The following is a 21,450-nucleotide window of genomic DNA, read 5'->3' as shown; positions in this document are numbered from 1 at the left end:
GAAACACGCTGCTGCTGCCCCGGGAGACGCGGTTTCCTCCGGCCCAGAAGGGACGCCCGGAAAGAAAGATGGCTCGCGAAACGTGTCACTGCGGTGGCGGCGCGGCACACCGGAAAGGAGGCGAGCGGCGCGCACTTTGCTGCGCGAGGCCTAGCGAGCTCAGAAACTGCTGCGCCACTGAAAACATAATAACGACGAAGGAGAAAAAATGTAAAGAAAGTCTCCACAATGCAAGCACACTTGGTGCCGCATGCCTCAGCGATAACAGCTGTGCTGTCTGTTGCTGCTTCCTTTTTGTCATCTCTTTTTGTTTGGGCAAACTCGACACCCTCAGTTTCAAATTCCGCCCGGGTTCTTTCTTTTTCGTTCCACCGCTCCCACTCGTTACGCGTGGCCTGATGGGGCTCGCATCGCCCGCGCGGATAACAACAGGCGTCGTACAGGCGCCTCGTCGACCTTTCTGCTTACGTCACGAGAGAGTGCAGTGGAATAGTAAAAGAAGCGCTTACTCCTTAGTGGATATTGCTCAACACGGGTGCCACTTCGACTGCTCTTTTTATTCCTTCTTGTTTTGATTGAAACTGCTGCTCAAGTCGTCGAGGAATGCATTCGTCATCGCTGCCCTTTAGGAAAGGGCGAAAAGAGAAATTAACGGCTGTAACGAGCTGTAATTTTCCGATGCGTCGCTCCCTCGAAAGCACAGCATAAATCATGTTCACTACCGCTTAACAAAGGCGTATCTGTAAGTTGTTCAGTCCATACGAGTATGCTTGCAACCGTTCACTTGCTGGTAGCAAACCTTTTTGCTCTTCATGAATAACATGTAGAGCCACCACGACTTCAACAAAATAGTAATTCGTTGTTAAACTGCTGAAGATGTTATTTATTCACGTTACATGGGACAGTGTTCTGATGACTCCTCGATGGGGGAGGGGCGCCGAGGAGGGGTGACTTACGTGTCGCTGCAGTGAGTGTTCGCAAAATTGACGACATAAAGCCGAGGTAACAAACACATCGGCGCAAAGAGCTGTGTTCTCACTGGGGAGCACCTGATGCAAATTTTTCATTCAGTGATGGCTTTAATTGCTTGCCAAAGAAAGTCTGACTTGCCGCATTACTCACGATCGTTATTAATGTGGTTGGTACGAACGGACCAAAACTAGCACAGATTCCTGTTTGCGGACCGTCAAAGGTTGCGCTTAGTGTAAACCTCAGTTAAGCGCTGAAATTGGCAGCGTTCAGCCAATGAACAGTGGTGTGCAGCCTTTTGCAGGTCTACAAGACGACGCTTGAGAAGCCACGGAGGAGAATTCTAGATCTTTGTGTCTAATAACCCAGCCCACAAAGTATCGCGGCAAGCAGCTGCTTCATTGTAGCATCTTTCGGCTGATAGCTTAATAACCACGGGTGTATTTTCTGAATACGCGACAGTTCCTTTGAGATACCGATGAAACGATATTTCTGTATAAATTTGTTATACAGCACTGGTGCAGATATGCGACCAGACAGCCATGGAAAATAGCGAGCATGTCGTCAGAGCGCCCGAATGAGCCTCAATTGCGTCCTACTTCCGCGGAGGTGCGCTTTACACAGCTCATTTACAGGGCCTCCTGTTCTCGAAGAACCAGGTCCCGGAACGCGTCAGGTCCGTGAGTTTTGCGACACCGCGCCATAATGTCCCCACGCTCGTTGCGAAGATGTGGTTCGGCGAAAGTCGGGCTGGCTCGGTGGTGGAGGCGTCGGCCATTTGTCGCGCAACAGCAGCAGGCCAGGCGAAGCGCGCGCACAGCGGCGGCGGCGGTCCGCTTCCGGAGACCGTTGCCCCCGCGCGGACCAAACAGGCCGATCGACCGGCCGAGCCCACCGCTCCCGGCGCGGGAGCATTGCCCGCTGCCAAAACACGCCGCTGCCCTCCCCCGCGCCGCGAGGGGGCCTTCCAAGAGCAAGGTTAAGGACCGCGCGCCGCCCCGGGTTCCGTTGAACCCGGGGCCCGCGCTCCTCGGCGCGCGCAACTTTCACGGCCGCGGTCAGCGACCCGAGCCGCTTATCGATCGCGCGGCGCTCAATTGGGAAGCGCTCTCGCTCGAGGTCCGCCTAATTGGAGCAGCAGCCGTGGACGGAAGAGGCCGCAACCCGGCGCGCTCTTCCTGTAGGGCCCCCAGAAGCTGTCCGGCCGCGGCTGCTTCCGCGCTGTTGCCGTCTCGGCGATGCAAAACATGCGTGTTTGGGAAGTCTCGAAGCCGAATAGTCGGCCGATTACTTATTTCGCTGTTTTCCAGAAAAGTGCCGGTTGCATAAGGCTTTCACGCGTGCTAAGGACTCCCCAGAGGTATACCGCGCGCAAGGTTTACACGCAAAAATGTGTCCTCAGTGCGAAATCTGTCTCGCTTAGCGTGTTACGCAACCACCTATTCCTCGCGATAATCTTTCAAAAAAAAAAAAAACCTCGCTCGTATGCGGAGAGGCTGCTCCGCTTTAAAACCGAGGCTTCTGGGTACGTGACTGGGGGGCCGTTGCACCCTTTGTCCGTGTAGGCCTCCCTGTGAGTGCCCTTGAAGTGCCTCGCGGTGTTGGCTCGTTTGTAGTGCGCGTAGCGCTGTTTTCTCGGCCGCGTGCAACGCCCACACTTCGAGTGCTCGGGAAGCAGGTGTCGTCGATCCCTGCGATAGCGGTCGTTATTCCTGTCCCCAAACAAACAGGGATAGCAGCAGCGAGAGCAGTGCGCGAAAAACGTAAAAAAGTAATAAAAAGCAGGCGCCAGCAGCTAATCAACTGGCCGCTCAGTCAATAGGGTCGATAGGGCGAAGGGATGCGGCAGCTCTGTCATCGACCTACAGCCGATTGTTCATAATGGCCCGAATGAAGGTCCAGTGACCGTTTAGTGACCGAGCAGGCCCTCATAAAGCAAACACGACGCACGCCGCGACCGTCACGCAGCCGCTTTAATTACTGATCGACGTCCCGATGCTTTCGTCTGGCGACGGAAAAGTGGGGTATAAAAAATTACAAATTGTGTAGGTGGAATGTAGTCACTCCACAATCCACACTTGTTGCCATATGCTGCCCTTGAGTGTCTTCCGTTTTTCGAAAGTATTAGCGGCTGGCTTATTTAACGAGGAATTTCCCTCAGAAGGCATTTACTTTGCTCGACAGCTTGCCTTTAATATGAGTATGATGGTTACACAGCGTCGGCTTTTTTTCGGTGCAGGCGAAGTTCAGTGTGAAGTATGGGATCTGAGAATCGCGTACGACTTTTTCTTCCCAGTGCGTGGCTGCTTGTAGAAACTTCTCCCATCGATGTCGGGGACTTATGGACTCTTGCGATAATGGCTAGCGTAGCTTCAAGAAAATAACTGTTGTGTCTTTAGACCGACAGCCACTCACTGTTCCATTAACGGAATAAGTGAAAAGGGCTGCGCGTGAACAGCAGGTACGGCATCGTTACGCACGGCACAGGAGGTCAGAGTACGAAAAACGCATGACAGACCATTCACCCCGTGAACCGCACTCGTGCACGAGTGTTTAATTTTTACGATTGTTCTTTCCCATTTGCGGTGCTCTTGTCTCCAGAGAAACCCTTCTCAGTGAAAGTTGGTGCCTCTGTAGCAGCCGGTCGACCTCGGGTCTAAATAAGGGGGGCAGGCGCCTATCTCGCTCGAGTGCAGATAGCATGCTGGCAGGCGCGTTGAGGTCACTGAACCACTCGACGCTCGGCCAAACAACGGCAGCTACTCCGGAGCGGAGAGCAGCGGCCGGCGTCAGAGAAGGGGCGAAACAACCCGGCGCAAAAGGCGAACGGAGGAAGCGCCGCTATCCTCCACTAGGTGCCGAGGCAGGTTGAGGCGCGCAGATGTCTGGGCGGGCACCGCGGGAGGAAGTCCGAGCGGCGCCGGGCTCGGACCCCGCGCCGGGAAGTCATCGACCAACGAAGAAGCCCAGGAAGAAGCCCACATCCCGGAAGGAGGAGGGTTGGGGGCGCACCCACTTGGCTTTCGCGGACAAAAGCGACCCTGCCTGTCCGCTATGGGCGGAGAGCTGGGTGCACTTCTGTTTTCTGACCGCGTGACGCACAAGGGTAGTTCCATGCTGTTCGATAGTGATCGGGGCGTGAGAGGTGATGTCACAGACCAAAGAAAAGCCCGCCGGTGTTGATTAAATGACGTGGATCCACACTGCCGGGAAGCTTGGTCCACCTCTTTTGTTAGCGCCCAAGCTTCTTGTAGCGTTTCATTCGATTAAGCTGTCTGAAGACTGCACGCACTCATTAGTGGCACTCAGACAGTGCAGTGATTTCAGGTTTCGATGACGGGAGAAAAGACGGATCGGGGCGCTGAAAAGAGTTAGCTAGCATCTACAACGCACTGAGGTTTGTGCGCGGGTTCCCTTGCTCTCAGGGAAGTTTGTCAGGCCCACCGTAACGTGGGGTCTCGTCATTTTCATCCGCTAACGACGCGCATACAAGTGCGGCGTGCATCATCGCTATGAACCAGCGGTGGAAAGCGGGCCCTGGGTCGGAACCATGTGTCGAGGGGGCGCAAAGTGCGCCGACGCGCACTTTCTCCTCCTGCGGCTGGCGGGATCGAGTTCCTCGACCTGCGATTATCTTCGGCCCCTGACAAAAGGCGCCCGGAGGGGGGGGGGGGGGGGGGGGGGGGGCGGAGGGAGAGGGCCGGTCAACGGCCGGAAGCGCGAGCGTTGTCCCAGTGACGGGTTCACTTTCCTCAGGACGACGAACCGAGCTGCTCGGTCACCGCGCAGGGCGCCCGCTTCCGCAAGGTCGTCGGCACGTGCTCCGCCGCCACCACCGCCCTCCCTCCGCAGATTCGAGGGCAGACCGCGGGTCCTGGGCCGTATCGCTGGCGGCTACAGATAGTGTACCGACTTGGGTCGTCGGTCCGGGCCTAGAACGTGGCCAGACGCATTCGTAGGCTATTTGCACCGCATAGGCAAAGTTGAGTGCCCTTTGAACAGCCCAGATAACCCCGCTACAAGATGGCCTTCATGAATCGCCCACACTCAGGGGCGGCAACGAATCCGCTTCCCACAGTTGGGCGGTTTAAATGCGTTACGGTGATTAGGGACTTGATCAACTTTCCCTAGATTAAAGAACTCGGAGAAAAATGGAAAGCGAAGAAGCGCAATCTTTGACGGTTGTAGGATTGGGCCCCCTGTAGTTTAAAGATCCTAATAATGCATATGTCTGTCTCAGTGTTAATGGAACGGTTCTGCCGCACATGTGACCTTTATTCTTTTCCTGCCAGAAAAGTCTTGCGTCGCGTGTTACCGGGTGGGCGGGCATTAATGCGCAGTGCGTGAGCGATACCTACGCAAAAAAAAAATGCTAAAAGACCTTTAAGCGAATAAGACAAGTCTGCCTAGTGCAACCTTAATTTCCCCAAATATGTCTGCGCTGTTTCTTAAGACTAGAGTCCCAGGAAGGATTATCTACGACCGTGAAATGCAGGAGATATCTGCTGTCATGAAACACTTGAAGTGTAAAAAGCTGCAGGAACCCCGTCTACACGATACGCCGCTACCAGGAGTTAGCCACGCTACGCCGCGGAACACGGTGACGTACGCTACATCAGGAGTTGCAGGGTGCGCTCATCGAGCGCCTTCGAAGCAAGAACGCGCTGCCTGCAACCGCGCGTCAGAAGTGCGCGAACGGACTGTCCCAAGGAAAGTGCCAGGGTTTCCCAGTCAGCCAGGGCCGCATTCCGTTCGCACACGGGGGCGCGCGGGTGCGCACACAACACCGGGCTCTCTGACCGAGTTTCAAGGCTTTCCAGCGGAGCGAGGCAGGCGAGCGGCGTCCAAGGTCAGCCGATGGCAGTGCATCGACCTGCGGCCTTGAACGGGCTCTCCCCGCGGGTCAGCCCCGCAGGAGGGGAACTGGGCCATAGCCCGAGTTCTGGGAAGCCGGAGGGGTGTGGCGGCCCGCGCACAAAGCTCCGCGGAGGCGGTACACAAAGGACCCGCAAAAATGCGGCCGCCTTCCGCGAAAAGCGCGCCTTTGTCTGACCCCCTCCTGGACACCGGCGCCAAGTCCGCGCTCTCGGCGCGCCCCGCGTGCTTGCGCAACGCACGGGGCGCGCATTTTCCTGCTGGGTACCGGAGATTGCGCGCGCGCTCTCTTCCGCCGGAAAACAAAACCAGGCACCGGAGGCACTCAGGTGGCAAATAAGGCGAGGAAAAAATATGCGTCCAAGAAAGGAAAGACAAATGCCACGAAGCAGCTGCGCTATCACCCGGGAAGCTGTGTTAGTAACCGATAAGGGGTCTCCGCTGCGCTCGACCGCCGGTGAATGAACACATGAGAACGCAATCGGACTTGCAGCCTTTCGGAAAAACAAACATGCCGGACTGTTTAGATCAGGAAAAAAAAGGAAGGGGTGTGAAGGCAAACGTATATTTAAATATATGGCAGCTACACTTAGCTGAGTGGCTCAAACTCTGATCACTTGTGGGTTAATACCCGCGACGACAAAAAAAAAGAAGATATTGCGTCCGTTAGTATTATGCTTCGAGGTGGAGTCCGAAGCCAGGCTACCGAAGTGTACAAAAAAAAATTCTGAGTCTCATTTATCTAGCAGCTGCGCTTGGACCGCTACACTCCAAATGCATTTTAAAAAATTAAGGCGAAACTCGAAAAAAAACGCCAAACACAGAAACATTTCGATATGCGAGAGCAACGAGTAAGAAAAGCGAGCGCCGACGTGCTGAATAATAAAGGGTTGGGAGCGGCGGCGATGGGCTGCATTCAGCGCGGTCAAATGACGCGCGCGGAACGCCGGCGAGCCGCCGCCGAAAGCGCGACTACGATACCGCCAGAGCGCCGCCACAGAAACAGGTGCGTCGCGGAACGCGCCCTAGGCCTAAGAAGCGTCACGCGGGGTTCAACCGCGCCGCGCTCACCAAGAAAGGGCAGCTCGGAAAGCCAATGCTTCTTCCTGCTATGCAGCCGCGAATCGAGGAAAAACACGGAGCTCCGGGTGCCTGACCTGAGGCGCCGCGTCAACCGGAGAAAACGAAGGGAGGGAGAGGGCGAGTGGAGAGGATAACAACCCGGCAAACAAACAAACAAAGGCAAAAAAACGCGGCTCTGAGGGAACCCAGGGCTCAGGCCCCTGGGCGGAGACAAGTCCGTCCACGGCAATGGCTGCCATGTCAGTGACCGAGCCGCTTTTGTGGCAGCGGGAAGTTTGCACCCTTGAAAAAAGTATTTCACGTGGAGCGTTGACACCAAATATTGATCCATAAAACGCGAGGTTAGCGACACACTGGCGTAGTGGCTGGGTCATCGAACTCCTAAGGGGGCGGGCGCAGTTCCGCCGGGCCAATCAGCTTCCGGCGCGGCGCGCTCCTATTGGCCCTCGCCGGCGCTCACGTCAATCAACATGGCGAGGGAAGGAGCGGAGCCTCGCGCACAAAACTAGTAGCGGTGAACTTGAGCTGTACGATTTGGCCTGCTTTCTCCGCGCCGACAAGTCGGGCTGCGTCGTCGGCCGCGCCGAAACCGGTTTGCCGCCCGTCTACTTTCACTGTCACTCGGAGGAGCGGAAGGAAGCGGCAGTTCTCCGGCGGAGCGCTCTCGCGAACGGATGTGCTAGGCCGTCGCTCGCCATGATTCTCACCGAGAAGGATCTCCAGCTCCTGGCCACGTTGCCTTTCCAGCAGCAGCAGCTCGAGCGAAAGGACGCTGATCTCAAAATAGGTGTGTGTTCTTCGGGGCTCGTCGTCGTCATCTTTGGCGCACAGGATTACGAACCGACGGCTGTGTGTGCCTCGACGTGATGATGTCTCTGCGTGCCGCCCGTAAACCGTAAGATTTTGCTGCGTCGTCGGGCGAATCGAGCCGCCGTCGAAGCTGTCGCCTGCCGCCGCGGCCCGACCAGCCGCCGGCAGACGGGCTCCGGCGACGGTTCGCCGCGGCCCGGAGTCGCCGGCGAAGCCGCAGCTTCGCCGCGCGGCTCCGAGCGGCGTGCTCCTAGGGACATTTGTTCCCCGCGAGTCGTTGACCCGAATACCCGCGGGTTTCCATGGCGACGAGACGAAAAAATGTTTATCGGAGGAGTTCACTGACCCAGTGTGCAGGCACGGGAGAGGGAGAAAGCGCGCGCCCCGCGAGTTCGTTGACCGAGTGAGCTAGCGCCGCGCGCGCGCCATCTTGGTTGCTCTTGGCAACGCCGGCGTGGGGAATGGGGAGCAGCCGGCTGGGGAGCGTCCACAAAACATCGTTCTGCGAGCTGGGCTCTGAACCCCTGTCCGTGTTTTTTCCCTTTCTCCCATGATCAGAATTCGACGGGACCACCGTGTTGTGCCGAGTATGTGGGGACAAGGCAAGTGGCTTCCACTACGGCGTGCACTCCTGCGAAGGATGCAAGGTGAGCGTTTTGTTGTAAAAGCGGTGGACGTTTTAATATCATTACGGAAGGAGATTTTTTTTTCTGTGTCTGGAAGAAGTAAGCGCAACATGACCTCAATCTGCGCGCTTACTCGCAGAACAAAAGAACGCCTTCCGGGTTAAATGTCGATGTTGCAAACGCGAAGCAGATGTTTTCATGTCACTGTGATGTGCAGACAACTGATTCGCTCTCTTGGCGTACGCATGCCTTCGTGCAGGTGTAGGTCTGCATGCGGTTTCTGTTGCGACACTGTCTCGCAGTATGTTCGAACGGGGTGCACTACTTAGAAGCACCTTAATCTGCTTCTTGCGAGCTGGCATTTTGTTGTCACTAATTTGAATGAGGGCCGCGTTGTGCGTAAAGACAAAAAAAAAAAGAGCACACGCGGCGTCACAACTATTCCACTTTCTGTGCACTACCCACGATTTGGGGATCAATGTCACTCCAGTTTTCTTTGATCCAGCCGCTTCCATGGCGCTGGGAGCGAACAAAGCGCGCACAAGAACTCTTCTCTCCTCGCAGCCTTCTCTGTCCCTCTTGTGAACTAGTTTTGCGTTCCCCCAGAACTTGTCCCCTGCTCCAGTTCCCCAAAACAACCGCGCGTCACCCTCGCCGTTCCCATGGCGACGGGCAGGTGTGTCCTTGACGCGTTCATTCAACTCTAGGAGGTGAATGCTCCCGCGAGACCTAAAATCACATATTCTAGCTCCGCCATTGGCCGTCCGCGGTGCGCTCCTATTGGCCGCCGTCGGCGGAGATGGAAAGTTATTGGCCCTCTCTTCGTGAGGCCGGGTTGAACGCCCTCCAGGTCATCGAACCGCGCCATCCATCCCCCCCCCCCCCCCCCTCTCTGGGGTCACGGTCAACCCAACCCTCCTCTCCTTGGACGACGGAAAAACAAAACAGAGCTATTGGGACGCGGAAAGCTTTGCTCGTCCGGTCACTTCCTGTGTGCGGCCCTTGTTTTGGTGCTTGCCTCATGCCCCGGAAAGCGGTGCCGCACTTGGCCTCTGCGAGCACGGCCACTGCGGACCTTTTGTGTCGCTTTCGCGCAACCATTGTCGCGGCTAGGACGCTTGATGTGACGCTGCGCACCTCGCGACTACTTTTTCACTGGTGTGTTTCTGTTGCTCCCGCGCGAAATTATCTAGACCATGATATTGTTTTCGTCGCACGTGTACGATCTAAAATATCCCTCTCTTTCAACTGCAGGGCTTTTTCCGGAGAAGCATCCAACAAAAGATCCAGTACCGGCCTTGCACCAAGAATCAACAATGCTCAATCCTGCGTATCAACAGGAACAGATGCCAGTACTGCAGGCTCAAGAAATGCATCGCAGTCGGCATGTCTCGTGATGGTGAGTGCTATTTGTTTACACGAGCCAACGATAGCTGTTCATGCCTACCTTTGACTTCGTGACCCATATCGCTTGCTTTCGCGGTCATTTAATTAATTTATTGTAAAGGCCGGTAACGTTTTGCCCGAGTGTAGCTGTTTCATCCGTGGCGCCAACGCGGGTGGCGCAAGATTCGTTCCCGCGCGCGCTGTTGGCTCTAGTGTTTGCGCGCCACTCCGATAGGTGGCGATACATGACGACGTCGGAAGCTGGCGGCTTCCTGCGGTAGATGGCGCGCCTTCAAGGTCGGCTTAGAAGTAGGTCGCCGCGCGGGCGTTATTAAACAAGTTCAAGGGCAGGAGGTTGAGAGGGAAAGCGGAAAAGGAGTGACGTTATTTCACCGGCGCTTGGCGCTCTTCCTTGTGGCGGTAGCATCGATGGGTAGCGCCGATACGCAGTAGGCACAAGAGCTCGGACCGCGGGCCTGGTGCGACCATGATGATGGCTCCGGATCCTAGGCCGGGCAACGCAGGTTACCTGTACTATGTCGACGGCAAACGTAAGCCTATGTCCGTGCAGTCTTCCATCTGTTGATCGGGGAGCGCGGAGACTGCGCCGCGCGGCCTCGCGCTCGCTCGAGTCTCGCGTTTGCCGCCGGAGAGCAGTGCGGACGCTGTTCGACGTGCTCCGCGTGTGCGTGCCCTCGGAAGTGTCGGCGCGCGCGCGTTCGCCGGAGTCGTCGACGGGACAGTTGCCGGTGGCGCACGTTTCTGGCGCGTCGCGGTAGGATGGCGTTGCGAGGTACGTGCGCCGTTCGTTCGGACCGGCATTACGGCATTTTCACGAACGGGTCCATGTGGTAATGCAATGTCTAATGAGCTCTTGGTGGATCTCGGTACAATTTGGATTAGGCTGCGCACTCTACTGATGAAAACAAAACGTCGCGGTTGGTGGTCGATGGTATGTATCTGATGTTGGCTCGCTTTTCTTTTTTTTTCGCTCGCAGCCGTGAGGTTTGGTCGTGTGCCGAAGCGTGAAAAGGCGAAGATCCTCGCTGCTATGCAGAAGGTGAACGCCAGCTCGCAAGAAAAGGCACTGGCTGTGGAATTAGAAGACGAAATGCGGCTCTTCGATACTGTGGTGCGCGCCCACGAGGAGACCTGCGACTTCACCAGCGACAAGGTTTCCCCTCTTCTGGAGCGCGCCCGTGCCCACCCTGTCTACACTCTCTGCCCTCCACAGCTGGTAAGAAAACTTTGCTGTTGATTGCCATTCATTCACTCGCGTAGCATGAACCTGCTAGCCTACCCAGCCGTCTGGCCAGCGCGGGTGTGGCGCGAGTTCATAGTACGCTGGTGACCCCTGGTAGTGTGATTTTAGTACAGTCTGGGGCATGAAATGTTTAGTGATGGGTTTAAATGGAGTTGCATTGGTGTCTGGTGAAACACGCTTATATTAAGCGCGCGTCACCTGGCAGCTTTTCACTCGTCGTTTTTAAATGTCGACTGGAGAGCGCTGAAATTGGTTTCAAAATTTACATTGTTGTCCACCAATTTGCCCACAGGCCTGCCCGCTGAACCCCACCACGCAACCAGCCGAAGGCAGTGGAGCTCCACGGCTAATGGAAGACTTCTCTGAACGTTTCTCCCCTGCGATTCGCGGTGTGGTGGAGTTCGCCAAACGTATTCCTGGCTTCAGTCTCCTGGCTCAGGACGACCAAGTGACGCTGCTCAAGGCTGGCGTGTTTGAAGTACTCTTGGTGCGGTTGGCCTGCATGTTTGACAGCCGCAGCAGCTCCATGGTGTGCCTCAACGGTCAGGTGCTACTCCGCGAGTCGCTGCATTCGGCCAGCAACGCCCGGTTCCTGCTCGACTCCATGTTCGACTTTGCCGACCGGCTCAACGCCTTGGCCCTGTCGGACGCCGAGCTGGGCCTCTTCTGCTCCGTCGTGGTCATTGCCCCCGGTGAGTGTCGCGCTAGAGCGCTTCCGGCGCGCATTCTGTTGACGGGCGCGAATGACCGGTCCCCCGCCGCTGTTGTTTGCAGATCGGCCTGGGCTGCGGAATACGGACCTGGTGCAAAAGATGCAGAGGCGCCTGAGCGAGGTGCTGCAGAAGGCCGTGGCGGCGGGCCATCCGGACCGGCCGCAGCTGTGCGCCGAACTGCTCAAGAAGGTGCCGGACCTGCGCACGCTCAACACCCTGCACTCTGAGAAGCTGCTGGCCTACAAGATGGAGCCGGCAACGCCCCCGTACCTGGAGCAGTGGGGCGCCACCGAGGACTGGAGCCCGGCGAGCCCGCACTCGGTGGCCTCGTCGACCAACTCGCTGGACGGTGCCAAGAGCCCCGTCCGCTCGGGCTCCTTCTCGAGCAGCACCGACTACTCGCCGGACAGCCCTGCCAAGCCGTTCGCCAAGGTGCGCCGGCTCGACTCGCCCACCGACTCGGGCATCGATAGCGGCAAGGAGCCCGGCTGCTGCACCCCCAGCGCCTCGGTGTGCTCCAGCCCGCGCTCGCTGGACGACAAGGCGGCCGACGAACCGGACCGCGCCGACGAGGACATGCCGGTGCTGAAACGCGCGCTGCAGGCGCCGCCGCTCGTCAGTCCGCACCAGCTCATGGAGGAGGCGTACCGGCACCACAAGAAGCTGCGCGCCGTGCGCAAGGAGGCCGCCTCGAGCTCGGCCGACCTGGCCTCGAGCCACAGCACGCTCGTGGGTCGGCTGCAGCAGGCGCCGCGCTTCCTCAACGAGCAGCAGCTCAAGCGCACCGACCTCATCCACAACATCATCATGCGCAACGAGGGCCCGCAGAATTTCTTCCAGGGCTGGGGCTCGCCGCCGCGCTGCCCGTACAGCCCGCAGCCCAGCCCGCCGCTAGTCCCCCAGGACGGGCCCCAGCCGCTCAACCTGTCCAAGAAGCCCCCCACGCCGCCGCTCAAGACGGAGACGTAGGCACCCCATCCCCCCACCAGTGTACATAGCGCGCACGGACGCATAACTTATCACGCGAAGACTGTACAGAAGGGTAATATAAGTTATGGTGGACATCCACGATGGCGCTGCTGCTGCTGCGGGAGCCAGTATTATGTGCAATCATTTGTTGTGTGTCTGTCTTGGTGTGCTTTCATTATTTATGGAGCCCGTCTTTAGCAAGGTGTTGTAAATTATCGAACGTATGTATGTGCGCGTGCATGTGTGTGTGCATGTCCGGTGATGCTGTCTCTAGAGTGTTGTCGGTACTCTCCCGTTTCATCATTCTGTACAAAGGCTCCTTTCAAGCCATTTCTTCAAGAATAAAAAAAAAAGGAACGGTACAGCCTGACGCTGTCGCAGTGTCTATTCTTCGTCTACGGAGCCTTAGGAGAACGCGTAAAGCTGCGGGTGGCAGTGGGCCTCTGACCTCGGACCACTGGAACCCCAGCTGCTCCTGCTTTACTTGGGACGGCTGAAGAACCGACGCGGGTGCCTCGCTCTTGGCACCAACGTCGCCTTCGGCCGCCTCACGGCACAGTGTTTTCCCTTGCCTGCTGAAAATGTGCTCTAGCTAGTGTGTACGCCTGAGCATCCAACCAGTGGCAGCTTGGAAGTTACATTCACAACTGCGCGTGTTTTATGAGGCAGGGGTTAGAAGATAAAATTTTGTTATACAGGAGGGCTGGCATGGAAAGAAACTGACAAGTGGGTGGTTGCAGCCTGTTCCGTTTGTCGGCATTTCTTTTCTATGTCACGCAGCAGTGTGCCTCCGTAGGAGAAAAAATGATTGTCACGGTACATCTATCCGTAGCTCCCAAACGTGTTTTAGCAAAGAGGCGATGCTTTAGCATAACCCAGTCCGCCCCTTCGACCGGCCATCTGAGCATGCACTGCTGGGCAGGTGCTGAATGCATTATGTAATTTATGTTAAAACACACATCATTGCATCAAGGCACCCTGCATCTAGGTATGTTCTAAGCACCTCTTTCTGGAGTGAACTGCAACAAAGGGTAGCTAGGTGGTAACAGCATGCTAAAATGTTCTGCTTTCTCGTCGGCGGTAAATGCGTCGGATCCTTTAGACCAGCGCGGTCTGTTTTCCTGAACAACTGACTGCTTCAGAAAGGCGCGCGACCAGTCTCCTCCGCAGCAAGACGTTGGTTGTGTACTCCTTTGGTGGCATGAAAACAAAACCTGAAATGAACAGCTGCCGTTAGCTGGCGCCCTGTGGTTAGACTAGCGTCCACAGTGCACCCACAGCTTGACATTGCACGAATCATAGCTCCCGGTTTGGTGTCTTCACCTGCTTGAGTGCAGACAACGGATCGGCTTATCTCTGGCGCTATGCGAGTGTTTTGACCGAGGCGGTCACCGCCGCAGACTGGCCCTGCGGCGAGGGCCAGCGAGCGGCAGCGTCAAAAAATAGACGCTGTCGCGAACGTCGGCGACTTCCACGTGCGACCGACTGCGGAACCTAAAACTGCGGCAACAATGCAATTGCTTCTGCTCTTGCTCTCAGGTAAGTGACGAACGGCCGCGGTTTTAGGATCGCTTGTAGTGGTTGAGAGAGTAGCAACATAGCATAGTGGGCGAGTTGGTATCGCATCTTGAAAGAATGAAACAGCGCAACTAAAACGAAGGACCGACCGGGGAACGTGTCTGTCCTTTCCCTGGTCCTTCGTTTTAGTTGCGCGGTTCTTTCAAGTGTATACAGTCGCGGCCGGAATAACACGGAGGACACTTCGGCGTTCTATTGTCACGCGTTACGTACAGGAGGAAGGAAAATTTCTTCCGTTGATGCGCGAGCAGATGAGCGGCATATGTCGGCATGCGTATTAGGTGCCACCTAATTTTCTCTAGCTTGGTCGTGAGAGGATTTTGATCGCTGAAGCGTGCTGTGTTTTATAGCCGTGACTGTACACCAGTGCAGCAGTGTGTAGTTGCATGAATGCTAGCCACTGCGGCATTCATTAAATTTACGTGCTGCTTCTGGGCATGAGTTGGGGGGTCGAATCCATGCCGCGGCGGCCTTTTAATTCCGATATAGGTGAGATGTAAGAACGCTCGTATGCTCAGATATCGGTGCTTGCTGCAGAACGCAAGGTGGTCGAAATTGGTCCAGAGACGCTACCACGGCGTCCCTCTTAGCACGGGCGTAACATTCGGCGCATAAAATCGAGTGATTTAGCCTTGGGCGATCAGCTTCCGCAGAGACCCAGCTGCGCAGTGGCAGGCGTGCGCACCTCGGAACCATCTCCCCCTGCGCGGATGGCGCCATGTTTGATCTCTGCTATCCTATTGTTTGGCTCGAAACGGCCCACATTTTGGCCCATAAGAAACAAAATGCGAAATTGGCCACTAATTATAGCACCATGTAGCAGTCTTGTCGTTAAGCTCACCTCGTGGCGCTAACGAATAGTTACAGAAGATGGACTTTTTTGCTTCACGTCGCAAAGATGCGTAGCGTCTAATCAAGCACTACTGACGCTTTAAAAAAGTATTTCCCTATCTGCCGTGGCCAAAGCAGTGCAGTGGTAACTAAATTAATGAAATATATTTAAGCCATCGACAAAGGAGGTCAGAGAGCGATGCCAGTGGGATATGGGTTTCGGAAGCGAACTTTGAGACGTCGCAGTCCGCATCACACGAATAAAAAGGAAGTGTTTGCGCTCACGATTGTATGCGCAGGATTTAATTGAAAGCAGGGTATGTCAGGCAAGATGACTTTGGCGGGGCAGACGAGTCGAAAATCTACTTTCAGCCAGGTCAGAAGAAATGCTGTTGCGCTTAGGCGTATTCAAGAGGGGAAAGCGGGAGAGAACGAACCGCCCTTCCCAAACCCTAACGGCCCTCCCCGAAAGCTGCCCACAAATGCGCCCCTGCTGCCGAGGAGATCCACGACTGAAGCTTCAGTGCTGGTATGATGCAGTTATTGGCTGACATGTGTAAGACCCCATTGCAGAGCGGAAAGACAAACTGAAGGAAAAATAATGATATGCGTTCAGTGAACGAGCGCTTCCGTTACTTATCGTCTGCCCACAGTAGACCGTTATTGCTTCTTTTTTAATGACAGGAACGCACACTGCGAGTGCTCCACCGGGATGTCCGATAAGCGCCGCCTCGGTTATATATGCACAGGAAAGAACTCTCCACTGCGGATCTGTAACAGTTCCGGGGCGGTCACGCGTTTCGACCTTCGTCCGGTCTGGCCTGACTGCGGGGCGGCGTGCACTGCTCGCGTTAGATGCCCAGTCACCGAGCTTATGGGCGAAGGCCTTCAGGAACGGGCAATCCATGTGGCAGGCCGCTGCCAACTGGGCAGCCTCTTTTCCATGATGCATGATGCAACGCGCCCTCTTCAAAGGCGGCCGCTGAAAAACAGGAAGGAAAAACAGAGACGGTCCGCTATATAGCCGAAGGACGCGGGCCGTTTGATTCTGGTCTGAGAGCCGCGAGAAGGCGAGCATGCCTATTACGGCTGTTTGCTTCCCCTGATCTGCGGCCTGGTCAATAAGGGTTAGTCGAGTGCGCGCTGAGCGGCTTCCACTTCGCCCCCGCAGACATTTTGAGCACCGGAAACACGCGACGGGATCTTCGTTTCATTCGATGCGGCAGGCGACAGTCGCGTATTTGGCCGTTGAGCGGCATTCCCCAGCTTTCTGCGGTTCCCGGTATGTTTCAAGTCCGGGCCGCGAAATTAAACGGGTCTCAAGGCAAACAACACGTGCGCAGCCTGACTACAACCAAAGTCGACCATGAAGAGGTCCGCACCGAAGGAGAACGCTGCGCGCGTTGGAAATTTCCCGCGGGTAGAGAGGAGGTTCTGAGGGCCGCGAGGAGAACATGACGGACGCGATGTTGACCCTAGCATTCACCCCACTCAGGGCCGCATGATTCAGGAATGAGTTTGTTCCTGCGTTTTGCAAAGAAGACGACAGTATAGCCGCAGCTATGTCACAAAAGGGATTACGTGCAAGGTATGAATATGATTTTAACGGCTTTCTGCAACGTAATGCTGCTTGTTGTTATCCGCGCCTGCTGGCTACGCTGTCTACAGACTTCTGTAACCGTACTTTCTGAAGCGGTGGCACAATGTCTATGCGTTGTGCTGAAGAACAACCGAAAATTCCCCCAGTTAGAGCCAAAAATCCCTATTTCTGGCACTTTTCACAATCCTGCAGCAGCTTTAAACATCCGGCAAATGGAAATAAGTGAGCAAATTTCGAAACTCCGCAAAGATCCCGTCCCGCCAAATTTTACTTCTCAAATTGCCCCCAAAAAGAAGAATTCCCCGAATTGAACCACACCGGTTTGGGTCCATATTCAAAACGGCTGGTGTAGAGGGATTTCAGTGCACGCGGAACGGTTTGGAGCAGTATGCACTTCACCGCAGGGCAGTTTTATAATGCCTCGCTCAAGGGCAGGGAGCGGCACTGGTAAATGTAAGCAGAAAGGACCTCAGGTAATTTTGCGTTGCCATTCATGGGAATTTATCATCTCTTCTTTCACGTGAGTTGATAGGGCATCAACACCAATTCAACACTGTTCGGACGCCAAGTAGAGCAGAGAGACTCCCGAAGGGCTCGGAATGCACGAAGGCTGTGAAATGCACCATTTAATCGCCTTTCACGCTTTCCAAGGGCCGAAATAAAAACAAGAAATGAAAAGGAAAAAAACTTTATTTAAAGATAGCCCTATGACGGTTCAAGATCGCGAAATTTCATTCCTAAAAATAGAAACAGCCGTTGCTTTGCAAGTCTGCACTTCATATTTACAGCAAATGCATGCACAGCGGTATGTAGCTTGTGGGCATATAGTAGAACACACAAGCAAGGGGGGATGAGAGAAAGGGGGAAGCAATGTCAAACGCAGATGTTTACCACAGTTTTCGTCTGTCCTTTCAGAGGTACACGTGTCAGTTTAGAGACCTGCGCTTGCGGCTTATTGAGCCGCCTCACTGGCGGCGTGGTGAGCATGGTGAGCATGGATGGGCCTGCGCTCAGCCCCAGACTCAGCGCGACGTAGCTTTACTGCTTCACACTGGGCTTGGTTCGTTAATCGAAGAGGCTTCGCTTTCAAGGTGGCAATTAGAGTATTGTTTGGAGACATCCGCCAACCTCTTTGATGAGAACAGGAAAATAGGTGCACGCCTACAGCTCAACTTCACTACTGGTTGTCCCTGTCCAGGTTGGGTCCCTCCCCAGCCACATGACGCGGTAACGCCGTCACTCTTGTTTCGGCCACAACACTGCTTGTGGAAGCCACGGAAAACTCACGTCGTCACGTTTTCCTATTTATTTATTTACAAATACTGCAGGCCCTTCTCGGGCCCATGCAGGAGTGGATACAAAAGAGACAATACAGGGGAACAAGTTAGGTACATATCTAATACAAAATAAGAATTCATCATCATAGCGGCATCGTGGTGGTAATGATACAGGCGAAAGTAACACTCGTACGGGCCTTATGCATACGAAAAAAGAAAAGAGCTGCATATTCCCCCCTAAGGAAGAAAGTGGTGCTCAGGACCACGACTTTATTTCGCCCGATGGAGGCCGGAATCATCCATCGATAATGTCATCCCGAGGATAACAAGAACTCGACCCAAGCATATTCCCCGCTCAAAGCCCTCTCTATTTCAAGAAGCGCCTATTCGTTCGTCCGTTGATTCATTCCTTCATTCATTCATTCAGTGACTTTCTGCACCAACTAAAAAGAAATGGATCTTAATACCTGATCGCTTAATAGCTCCAGAAGGCGTTGGTTCAGCCCTGTCAGCCATTGGCGTCCGAGGAAAATCGCTCAAGCATTGAAGCCGATGCGCCATGGCGTAAACTGTGCCGCCAATGGGGTGGCGTCATTTCGAGAAAAGGCTGCCAAGCGTGCTCGTTTCCCTCCAGTATTCTTCGCTCTCTTCCAGCGTTCGCTCCATTTTCTCCTCTGCCCTCAGTATTTACGCACTCTTGCGACATCGATCGCTGTTGCCGAGCGCTCGCCATCGCCGCCCCGCGTTAGATAGCTCCTTGCGTAACTGACAGTTTCGTCATTACTGCGAGGGTGTACCATGGGATGAGTATATTTTTTTTCTTCGCTTTCCAAGGGCGCGCGCCTGCTGCCCTACTGCAAGGATGACTGACTGATGCGCCCGCTTGCCGTAGGAATGCCAGATCACGCGCCTCCGCTAGTTTTAAACCTGGAACCGATTCCGTTATTCAGAGGACAGTTATGACAACAGTCCGTCTCAGTTGCGGCAATCGTTAAAGCTCGGCTCAACACTGCTCTCACTGACGTCGTAACCGTGTAGGCGCGCTTGTGCACGCATGAAACCCGGTTTGGATGCAGCTGTATCTTCGGCCAAACGCCAGGCTTTTTGACAGCTCCATGCGGGCTTCCTCTGGTCTGCACCCACAGGCCCTACATTTCGGCTCTCGGTAGCCCATTTGAGGCGACGGGGCAGTTTGCTCGTTGACGAGCTTGTGATGCTGCCGATGAAGCGCGGCCGTCGTTCGGCGCTGTCAGCCGAGACCTGCGCGTGGGGACATGCAGGGGAGTGCGCCGCCGCTGGCAGGCTTCGCGGCGGAGGACGCAGCGAATAGGGATCGCCCCGTCGCCTTTCCAATTACCGCCCGAACAGCCTCTGCGCTCCGAACGGCTCGTACAGCTCTTCGCGGGCGGCTAGGAACCGCCGGAACAACGCGCTGCCCATGGCCTCAAAAGAGGAGGCGGCGGGGGTCGATTCCGTTCGTGTCTTCACCTCCCCCTTCGCTATCCGAGAAAGGCTCTTCAAAGGAAGGTCGGTCCCAATCTTCCTGACAAAAAACGTGTGGAGCGGAAAAGAAAAGCTGTCGAATTATTCCTCTGTTGAGTCCCGCTCCGGAGCATGTACTCGAAAAGAGAAAGCTTTGCTTCGTCGAGAGTGGGGTTGCTGACTTTCCAGTCAGATTCTGCCAACAGCAAGCGCGGTGACGCAAACTGCCGATCACACTGCCTGTGGCGTCTGGAACTTTACAGTATGGTCGTTCATAGGCGCCGTCAATGCTTGCGGATTCCAACTCATTAAAATGAATTATTTGTTTAAGTTTGGTCTCACCCTAAACAAGTTTACCAAAGAGTCGGAGTCTCTCAGCTGCCCAGAGATAAACACTGAGCCCTCCTCCTCACTGAGCCAGGTCGCTTGTTACTCGACCCAAATGCCCGGAGCCTTGTGTTCGTGCCTGCATCGGTACTGGCATTTCTTGCGCACTGGTAAATAGTGTCAATACCCGACATTTTTATTCATTTTAGTTTTTCTTCCTGAGGTTGGCAGACAAGGAATGTGGCTCAGCGAGAGCGACGCTGTTTTCAAACAAAAGCAAACCGTGGAAAAAGAGGAAGAATACGCTTACAATAACGTTAAAAATGTAATCACTGCTCCGGTGTTGGGAATGCGGCGTGCATGCCTCGGCGGAAATCGACATGCTATGAGACGAAATGGGTTACTTACTATGTTCGCCTAAATAACAGGACGCTCAGCAGGAAACAGGCGTATTAGAGTCTATATAATGGCAAAGATCATGCCGCACTCACCGCAAATTATCGGTCCTCAGCATTTTTCCTCTTTGGCAGGTCGAGCCCTGAAATTTGATGTACTTTTCCGCGCCGGGCTTATGTCTCTGACCTACGAAGCAACACGTGTCTATGTGTACAGTATACAGTTATGACCTTCGAGCCCTGTTGTTGTTGGCAGGCAACAGCGGTCTGCCTGCTATCATTCACGCATGAAGGGAAGGCTAATGTACAGGTTACCGCACAGCGGGAAGGGAAATTTCCAGAATGGTGGAGAAACTATGTACGTGGTTAATAACCACAGTGACGGAGGGGTTATCAACGAGCCAACCTCTTGATGGCAAATATTTCATTCGTTTACGGACAAAAATGAAGAAAAAAGCAGCTTTGTTTTCTCCATCCTTTCATTTTTTTTTTCCGGACACCGCATCGCAGGTGCGAGGGAGGCTTGTTGAGAACATCCTGTCGGCCTTTATCTGAGCGCGGCGGTGCCATTTTTAGCGCGCATTTTACACCTGAGACGTGCTTCACGCAGTCACACAACAGATGCACGTGATGTAACAGCCGCCGCCCAGCGCGTAAGACATCGATGGCTCTTCGTTCTTAGAAGGCGCAATGTTTATTTTTGGCACTTGAAACATTTATGAGCTTCGCGCCTGATCCGTACCAGGACACTAGTACGGCTGCATCAGCGCGGAAGAATAAACGCGCTAGTTCCGTTTTGAGCACATCGGTATCGCACGGCTGGCTGCAGCAGCCGTGGCTATGACGCTTTCCTTGCGCGCACACTTCTTTCGTTCCTTCACCTTTTCATTCTTCTTTCGTTCTCTATCAGTGTAGGGTACCGAAATGGGAGAAGCCCTCCTTAACATTACTGCCATTTTTTATTGTGTTGCTTAAAATTTATATGCGAAAGGGACGGCGCCATCATGACACCTAAAGTCATGCCGCATAGTTCGCTCGCTGTATGTCTTATAGCGACTGTTTAGTTAATACTTTTTGTGGAAGCTACACTTGCTCAACGACAGACGGTGTAGCAGAGGTCGAAAGTTTCGCTGAGTTGTCTAACATGCATTCTACTCTGAGTGCACGCATGCCCTTTTGTATTTTTCTGCTCAGATACCGCAATCGGAACTCTCACTTCGTGCTAGAACTATTGGCGTGGCCTATTCCCAGAGGGACGTTGCTGC

General features: G+C 54.7%; 1 protein-coding gene across 4 annotated transcripts in view; it reads left to right on the top strand.

Moving 5' to 3' along the window:
- Eip75B (Ecdysone-induced protein 75B) overlaps positions 1–13,065 on the top strand; it is a 69,540-nt gene extending 56,475 nt beyond the window's left edge. Inside the window, exons 1-6 of one of the 4 annotated variants that reach the window (XM_089579148.1) lie at positions 7,445–7,714; positions 8,296–8,384; positions 9,618–9,762; positions 10,748–10,986; positions 11,306–11,705; positions 11,788–13,065. In XM_089579148.1, coding sequence (XP_089435274.1) covers positions 7,624–7,714; positions 8,296–8,384; positions 9,618–9,762; positions 10,748–10,986; positions 11,306–11,705; positions 11,788–12,695 — 1,872 coding nt within the window. In that variant the 5' untranslated portion in view covers positions 7,445–7,623 and the 3' untranslated portion in view covers positions 12,696–13,065. Of the gene's footprint in view, positions 1–7,444; positions 7,715–8,295; positions 8,385–9,617; positions 9,763–10,087; positions 10,301–10,320; positions 10,543–10,747; positions 10,987–11,305; positions 11,706–11,787 lie in introns of those variants that run through there. The other 3 variants (XM_089579149.1, XM_089579151.1, XM_089579152.1) reach the window with 3 other exon arrangements.
- Positions 13,066–21,450: the final 8,385 nt, after the last annotated feature.

Source organism: Amblyomma mixtum, chromosome 3, assembly GCF_055824585.1.
Source record: "Amblyomma mixtum isolate Tamu chromosome 3, ASM5582458v1, whole genome shotgun sequence".
NCBI lineage: Eukaryota > Metazoa > Arthropoda > Arachnida > Ixodida > Ixodidae > Amblyomma > Amblyomma mixtum.
Note: the sequence above shows the minus strand (reverse complement) of the source record. Positions and strands in the feature narration are given on the sequence as shown.